This window comes from Anoplopoma fimbria, chromosome 18 (genome assembly GCF_027596085.1).
Source record: "Anoplopoma fimbria isolate UVic2021 breed Golden Eagle Sablefish chromosome 18, Afim_UVic_2022, whole genome shotgun sequence".
NCBI classification, from domain to species: domain Eukaryota; kingdom Metazoa; phylum Chordata; class Actinopteri; order Perciformes; family Anoplopomatidae; genus Anoplopoma; species Anoplopoma fimbria.
In genome coordinates this window covers 14,305,072-14,313,809 of record NC_072466.1, presented here as the reverse complement: position 1 = coordinate 14,313,809, position 8,738 = coordinate 14,305,072, and the positions used below count along the sequence as shown (strand labels likewise).

The window sequence follows — 8,738 nt, the reverse complement described above, 5'->3', positions numbered from 1 at the left end:
GGTGAGCTCAGCAACACCAAAAGACCAAGGAAAACAACAAATTCTTTACCAGGTGACGAAAAACCCCTTCACAACAGTTGGCCAGATCAAGAACACTCTCCAGGAGGTAGGCGTGTCAAAGTCAACAATCAAGAGAAGACTTCACCAGAGTAAATACAGAGGGTTCACCACAAGATGTAAACCATTGGTGAGCCTCAAAAACAGGAAGACCAGATGAGGGTTTGCCAAAAAACATCTAAAAAAGCCTGTACAGTTCTGGAACAACATCCTATGGACAGATGAGACAAAGATCAACTTGTACCAGAATGATGGAAAGAGAAGAGTATGGAGAAGGGAAGGAACTGCTCATGATCCAAAGCATACCACCTCATCAGTGAAGCATGGTGGTGGTAGTGTTATGGCGTGGGCATGTATGGCTGCCAATGAAACTGGTTCCCTCGTATTTATTGATGATGTGACTGCTGACAAAAGCAGCAGGATGAATTCTGAAGTGTTTCGGGTAAATTGATCTGCTCATATTCAGCCAAATGCTTCAAAACTCATTAGACGGCGCATCACAGTGCAGATGGACAATGAACCCGAAGCATACTGCAAACGCAACCAAATAGTTTATCAAGGCAAAGAAGTGGAATGTTCTGCAATGGCCAAGTCAATCACCTAACCTGAATCCAATTGAGCATGCATTTCACTTGCTGAAGACAAAGCTGAAGGGAAACTGCCCAAGGAACAAGCAGGAACTGAAGACAGTTGCAGTAGAGGCCTGGCAGAGCATCACCAGGGATGAAACCCAGCGTCTGGTGATGTCTATGGGTTCCAGATCTGGCTGTCATTGACTGCAAAGGATTTGCAACCAAATATTAAAAGTGACAATTTGATTTATGATAATGTTACTTTGTCCAATTACTTTTGGTCCCTTCAAAAGGGGGGACCATGTATATAATTTGTTGTAATTGCTACAGTGTTTACCTGATTTGGATGTAAATACCCTCAAATTAAAGCTGAAAGTCTGCACTCAAAGCACATCTTGATTGTTTCATTTCAAATCCATTGTGGTTGTGTACAGAGCCAAAATGATGAAAATTGTGTCAATGTCCAAATATTTATGGACCTGACTGTATGTCTACAAGACCTGCTAGTGACCCCAAGAGGCCGCAACTTTCATCACACGTCCATTAGAAAACTGTGGGATATAACAAACCTGCTTTTATTGGTGTCTCACCAATAGAGAGGCATAAATGCTGGTCTTTGTTTTCTACAATTATAGGGCGTTTAAAATTAAATATCATAAACAGAAGACACTTGTTACAAAGTGATGCTGTCTGTGTCCCACTCATCACCCAAATGTGTATTACACCAAATTCATTCATGCATCTAGGCTGCAGGTCCTTTTCTGCTGCACCGTCGTTTCTTCTCCCACATGCCCAAGTGAACCAGGGTCTGTAAAGTTAGTAAACCTTACACTTTGACATTTTTTAAAGAGGGAATCTGTATTTTTGAGGCAGTACTAGGACACTTTTGAGAAGTTGTGTGACCACGTTCTTAACTTTTTTTTTGCGATTCAGTTTCCAGTTTTTGCTCGTCAGTTCGAGAACTTTTAATCAATTTCCACTTGCTTTTGTCCTTGCCTCATTTTTTCCCGTATTCTGACCTACTGTAGCCACGACTGATGTTGTGTGATTTCTAGACCTGAGGATGCCTGCGTGTGATTATCTTTTTTTGTTTGATCAACGTTTCGAGTTGTATTATTGGCATTGGAAGTGTCTAGAACATCGTCCCAGCAGTTAAACAGCTGTAACTGTTAATGTGATGGATCCTACTCTTCTTGCCGTTGGCTGTTAACTTTTATTTTGTTGGGAGATGTAAAGCTACTTTGAGGATAAGGTCAACACTTTGAAATGATGCTGCGTAGAGAATGCAGTTTATTCTAGCATTGTACATTTTATTTTTTGGTTTAGGGTTTTGTGTACAGCATTGCTGACTTTTGTTTTACATAAATGTATAATGTAATTCCAAGAATGCGTGTTGGTACTGTCTGATGTTACTGTGGTTTAAATTAACGTGTAGACAAGAGTTTGCAACATTTTTGTACGTATGGATTTTATTTTCAGTGAAAAATATGATGGACGTTTCTATGGTGTAGGAATACGACGGACTGAATCAATAAAGCAGTTTTAACTAAATCATTTATCTTTTGTTCATCAGTGCTTTTTAATGAAAAATATACAAAGTTAATTTCAGGTTACACATAAATACTACAAAATGGCAGTCCTGTAGTTATACATCATTTGTTTCTAGTGTCGCAGTAGCCTTTTAGTGAACTGCAGGCTGGAGACACTTTAGTCACAAAGAGTTCACATTAGTAGAAATAAAATGAAGATGCATCCATCATACAGTCCCCTCAGAGGCCTCTTTTGACTTCTCCTCAGTCATGGCTGGCTGGTACTTCTCTGTAGAACAAGCAGATAAAAAAAAGGAAACTTTTACTAAATTACGCTTTATGCTAATTAAACAGACTCAGGAGCATTAGTCCTGCTTTCTAAATATATAATGTTAGAATTGTATCAAACAAATGTCAATAACTGGTAAGATACTGGACTCTGATCTAAACTGAGGTAGATGTTTCTGAGGTAATTTCTCTTATTGCACTACATAAAGGTAATTATTTTGATAGTAGAGAGACAATGTTTTAATCATGAGGCTACTAGGGTCCCCAAATATCTACTTCATGGATTGGCACCAAATGTACAGACATTTATGGTTTCCATACAATGTTAGGCCTGTCACAGTAACAACTTATGTTGGACGATATATTATTCCACAAGTAATTGCAATAAATTTTGTCATTTTAAAACCATTTCATGCCACTGATATAATGATAATATAAAAATTCAAGGTTACAACTAATTGATGTAACAGATCAACTGTTCAAAACCCAAATATTCTCTATTTACATTGTTTTAAAACAGAAAAATCCGTAAATCCTCACATTGGAGATGCTGAAACCAGAATATAGATGGCATTTTTGCTTCAGAAATAACTTTGAATGAAATAAAACCACACAGTTATGTTAGTGTTTGTGTGGTCCTCACATTAACTCCTTTAAATAAACCTGTTAAAAATCAATGTTGGGTCTCACCTTTCTCTTTGAACGTGAATCTTAGGTGTAACCTGAACAGCACGATGAGCACCGCCGCCTCCATCAGCTGTAGGGACGCGTAGACCATGGGGAACAGGAACAGAGGGCCGACCAGCTCCGGGGGAAAGGCCAGCTTCAGGATGGTGGAGCACAGCTGGATGTTCTGACAGCCTGTTTCCATAGCGACAGTCCTCCTCTCCCTGATTCATAAGTCACGGATACATAAAAAGGAAGGCTCTTTATTCTCTGACCTGGTTAACACTACCCATCCCACAATATATTTTAACCCAAATGACTCACGATTGGTTGAGTCCGAAGAGCCAGGAGATGATGTATCCGAAGGCGTAGCCTATGAGGGGCATGAGAGCGCTGATGGCCATGAGGGGAGGAGACAGCACCGTCAGGATTGAACCTCCGATCGCAAAGCTGGAAATGATGCCGATACCCAGCACAGCAATCATCATGAAAGTGATGCCCACCTGAGAACAGCAGGACAGGAAACTAATTAGATTTATTTGCCTTTTATTTGGTTTATATTACTATCAAAGAATAAGTCTGGGTTTTTTCTATGTTATTCTGAGGTCAGTTAGGCTAAGACATCCAAAGCTATTGGAAACACTGTGTGACATGTTCCTTTATTACCATGAACCTGAGCACTGTCGTTTATTTAACAAAAGTTCCAAACGTGTATTTATTTGTCACCGAAAATAGTCCCAAAGATTTTAAATCGAATAGAATTTGCAAAATACTACAGCTGTTTAATTAAATTACTGAGCTTTTATTTGAAAATGAAATTATACATTTATTACCTGTTTTTAAGATATATATCTTTAGTACTTGCCAATGGGCTTGTGACTGAGTGCCACAGAAAGGGTACAGGAGATTCCTCTAACCAACAATACAAAACCGAAAGATATGCATTCATTTACAGTGATATAAATGCGAACTTCAGCAGATTTTTTGATTGTTAAATGACTAAAACAATAAATGAATCGTGGAAACTATAGCCTATTATTATCATGACCCTCCTGTTTATGCAATAACCTTTGTGATGGTCTTGGCGTACTGCGGCCTGTAGTAGTTGATGAGGATGCCGATGCCGCAGGGTACGAGGATCATGACCAGCGATATGGTGATTTCAACGTAGGGCACGGAGTTCTGCAGGTTGAAGCCCTGACAGTAGAGGAAGAGCAGCAGAGGCATCATGCCTAAAGCCAGGAACGTGGAGCAGGACGTCATCACAATGCTGAGGGGAAACACACAGGGGTGATAACTTTCTTAATCTCAGCATTGTTGCAAACATAACTCTGTGGCTGGTGACGGGGACGGCAGGTAAACAACTGCTACTGGGACGGAATTGATCCTCAAACAGAATTTGTGTAATGTCAATCAATGTGTGATCACATGGACAGCAATGAAAAAACTGGTCCAGCACAGCGTATTGTATAACAGTAAGACTGCCAGGAAATGTGGTATGAATCTTTGTGGCCCCCAGTGGATGATTCCTTATTATATTAGTGACCCTTGACCTTTTGTTTAGGCCCACCAAGTGGCTCAAATGTCTCTTTGACCAACACTTTTTTTTTTTAATGAGGAATCTTGCATTAGGGATGGATGAGAAAACAGTAACTCCAACTGGTGATCTGGAGCTTTTGATTAGAACAGCTACTCCAGTGTCAAGAATAAACTTTATACCTTAGATTTTAAGCTAACATGGAAGAAAAGTCCCTAAAAAACACATCTGTAATTCCATTTGACAGCGAATACGGTAGATTGCAACAAATTGCTGCAGGAATGAGTTCTAAAACCTGGAAATAAGTCAGTATTTTTGCATTTAAGGTTCCCTCGTCCGACAGTCAATGGGTTTTTTCAAACATATTTTTGTTTAGATTCCTGAAATAAGGTCTGAGGTTAACACAGCTTTAAGAGATTTTAATGTTTTGTTCTACAAAATAAAATACGTCTGTAAATACCCTCGTGAATTTTGAAGCTTTGGTTGACAAATCACTAGATGAACAGATGTACAGAACGTCACATACATGACATAGACCCAGTGTTTTGAGTTTATTGGGTATAAAAATGGGTGCTAAAAATACAAGTATTTTTACCCCAAGCAATTAGAGGTCATACTTTACATTTTTTAGTCATTGTTTTACAGCAAACTTGACAGTATGTTGTAAAATATGTGAGCTGTTGTGCAAAGCCTCCAGGGTGTGCACATGAGGCTTTTGCAAGGTTTACAAAGTTTATTGTCTTGTAGCTGCTCAACAACATGCCGCAGTCACCTTTACACTCCGTAAAACACTGTAAAACACTGAAAAAAAAGCCTGTCGAGAAAGACTCTACAACCTTATGTTCATTGTGATTTGTATGTGAGCATTTGTGGTGACTGATAAGTTGAACCCTCATTCACTGTCAGCAGACATTTATCATTGTTTGCAGGAATCTGCTTAATCAATGTTGTTTTAATCATTAGTGCCTTCATTAATGCCTCAATCCGTCCAGTCAGAACAGCTGTAAGCCAGATGAGATCCTCACAGATCAGGTATCAGAGCAGGAATTTCCTGAACAACATGCTTCGTCCCCTATGAATAATGTGTCTGTCTGGGGTGAATGGCCCAGCGGTTGAAAGTAAAGGGGTTTGCCATCACCTTATTGTGATTATATAATAATATGATATTTATGATCAGACTGGTGATGTCCTGCAGGTCATTTAACTCTAATAATGACAGGAAACGTGGCACTCGTTATTAAATCATAAGACGTGCTCTGATTGGCAAAGCATCGTCTATTGCAGCTACATGAAATTAGGCACTTAACTTAACTTAACTTACTCATTAAATCAGTCATTTTGCATCAGGAGTACTTTTACTTTTGTCATTTTACGTTTATTTTGATTGAATATTTTTACACTGGTATTGCTACTTTTTACTTTACTACTTGATGTTCTACTGAGCTCACAAAAGGTTCTGGAGCCACCAACGTCACTTCAGTTTATATTTTTGGAGCATATTTGTGGGTCAGAACATTAATGTTACACCAAACAGGTTGTTAGTGTGTACCTGAGGTTCATGTCTCCCTTCAGAGCCAGAGCCAGGAGGTTGGAGAGGCTTCCTCCAGGACAGCAGCCACAGATCAGAATCACCACCGCCGTCATTTCCTCCAGCTGGAACGCCTACAGAGTGAAACGATATCATGATTGTAGGTCTGACTTTGATGCCCATGTCAACATGTTACTGATAAAACAATGTGTAAAAGTGATGCCTGTGCCTGGGTTTTATGCAGGGTCTTACTGATATATAGAACAGATGAATGATAAGTAACTTGGATTAATCTGGACTAAAACTAAAAAAAACAAATATTATTTCATCCCTAGGAATTTTGAATCGTGTGCATGAACCTTTTTGTAATGATAATGATAATCTGTATCATCATCATTATTTTTATTATTGTTTTAATTCTCCTTTGTCCTCATTTTGTGGAACTGTATATAATCTGCTGATATAAAGGAGATTTTTACTACCTGAAGCAATGTTTTTCCTAAACATTAGATCCCCAACATTGTTAGTTAATCTATCAATATTTAATCAGCTATTAATTTAGTCCACAAAATGTCCAGACAAGAACCATCACAATTTTTCCAGTGGCAAGCAAACCTAAACATATTCACTTTATGATAATATAAAACAATAAAACAGAGTGAGAGGGCAAGTCTGCATTGAGAGGCTGGACAAACAATTTACTAATTCTCAAAATTATCATTAATATCGATTTTTTAAAAATCAGCGTAAGAAGATAGATAGAACAAATATATTTTGCGTCATTACCATTGTTCATCTCAGTATAATGAGGTGCACTCATTTAGACGGCAGGAGGACTCGCACACTGCCTGTATTATAAAATAAAATCTTTAAAAGAAAAGGAATACCAACCTTAGCTAGGCAAAATGCTGTAAGAGGCATGACCCCATACTGTGCCAGCACTGCTATGGCCACCCCTTTAGGTTTCACTATGTGTCTCTGGAAGGAAAAATATGTTTTAGCACAGAAATCTCAACATGATGGTGAAGCCTGTTTATAAACCTTATAAATACAGATGAATATCTATAAACAGATGACCCCACCTTGATCTTGGACACCTCCATGGTGCATCCCAGTGAAACCATGGTGATGAAAACGACGATTATCAAAAGCAGGTTGATGGTTTTATCCATCAACGGCGACACGATGGCCGTCAAAACAGAGCTTGTGTTAGCAGCCGTCATGTTGAACAAACCTGGATCAGAGAAGAGATCCCATGTGTAGTCCAGGGAGTCTTCCATGTTGGAGCAGCTTGTGAGTTGTAATCTTAAAACACAATGTGTTGGACAGAAAGTTACACAGAGACATAATAGATCAGGGTGTCAAAGAGAAAACCACACTGGGGAAAAGTTACTGAGGACACACTACAGGCATGATAACATGTGTGTAAACATAATTGTTCGACAGTTTTTATGTAATAGGTTCATTTTCAGTCACACTTTCAACGGCGCCCATTTCTATAATGCATTACAAACATACCCACGACACAAGTGAGTGCTTATAACTATGATTATACAGTTGTAAAAGTGCAGCTAAATGTCTTAAACCATTTTTCTTAAACTTACAACCATTATATGGCCATTTAGATAAGCAGCAAAGCAACATGCTCACTGTCCTCCACATAAAAATTGAGATCCTGAGGTGTGATACTTTGATTGATTCAGTAAATCCTTTTTCTCTGTGGGCTCATTGTGTCTGAATGAGCAGAAAGGTCACTGCTGTGTTGATAAGCAGTGCTTTTCATCAGTGTGAGTATAATCTTTCAGTTCATAGTACACATTATATGATCCTGAGGACCTATTATGTCATTCAGCTGTACAGTCAGGAACACATTAGCTCCAGCTGTAAAAATGTATTCATATTTTGGTTGAATATCAATAAATTAAGACAAATACAATACCCTATACGTCGTAAAGAAACGTAACTTGATAGATATATGTGATCTTTAAATTATTAGAAATATATTTAATTCACTATCACTTTAATAAAGCAGCTGTAGCAGAAAACACAACGTATGTTTGTTCATACAATTTATTCTTTTTCAGCACATACTGACTTCGCCTGCACTCACCAGCTTCCAAACATGCAAAGAAAAAGCAGCACTTTACTTTATCCTCTATAAGCAGTTAACAAACATTTAACAAACCGCCTATAACACACTATGATCTAGTTTCACACAGATATAAGTGTCCTTTTAAGGAAAGTATTTGTCAGCAATTATAACTTCTCCTATAAAGACATATTATATAGTATTGCAACCGTGTTTTTCTCCACAGAAAGGAGTTATGTTTGTGAACAAATAATTATTAAATGCATACAACTACAACTACATTTTAATGTGTTATAAACCATTTACTTAAAGTTTATATACAGATATGTTGCTGTGAAATTATTGATAATTATTGGAATGCAAGACAGAGAAATAGTAAAACAAACTGAGGCTAACAATATTAAAAGTTTTCAAGCATTTTAAATAAAAAGTTACACAATTTTATCAGTAATTATAAGACATGAGAGACATA

At 37.9% G+C, this 8,738-nt stretch overlaps 1 protein-coding gene across 1 annotated transcript; it reads right to left on the bottom strand.

The window, feature by feature from the left end:
• Window positions 1–2,385: 2,385 nt before the first annotated feature.
• Window positions 2,386–7,460, bottom strand: LOC129107487 (hepatic sodium/bile acid cotransporter-like). The gene is made up of 7 exons (XM_054618987.1): window positions 7,260–7,460; window positions 7,069–7,155; window positions 6,199–6,311; window positions 4,181–4,382; window positions 3,437–3,615; window positions 3,137–3,336; window positions 2,386–2,447 (listed from the first exon to the last, which is right to left on the bottom strand). The coding sequence occupies exons 1-7, from the start codon at window positions 7,455–7,457 to the stop codon at window positions 2,386–2,388; spliced, it is 1,041 nt and encodes a 346-aa protein (XP_054474962.1). The 5' UTR covers window positions 7,458–7,460.
• Window positions 7,461–8,738: the final 1,278 nt, after the last annotated feature.

Bases quoted from the DNA above. Each gene is read 5' to 3' on its own strand.
- LOC129107487 (XM_054618987.1), bottom strand. From the start codon at position 7,457: ATGGAAGACTCCCTGGACTACACATGGGATCTCTTCTCTGATCCAGGT. The intron at 7,156-7,259 runs GTGGGGTCATCT...TTTTCCTTCCAG, and splicing joins TGGAGGTGTCCAAGATCAAG to AGACACATAGTGAAACCTAA. The intron at 2,448-3,136 runs GTGAGACCCAAC...CTTGTTCTACAG, and splicing joins ATTCACGTTCAAAGAGAAAG to AGAAGTACCAGCCAGCCATG.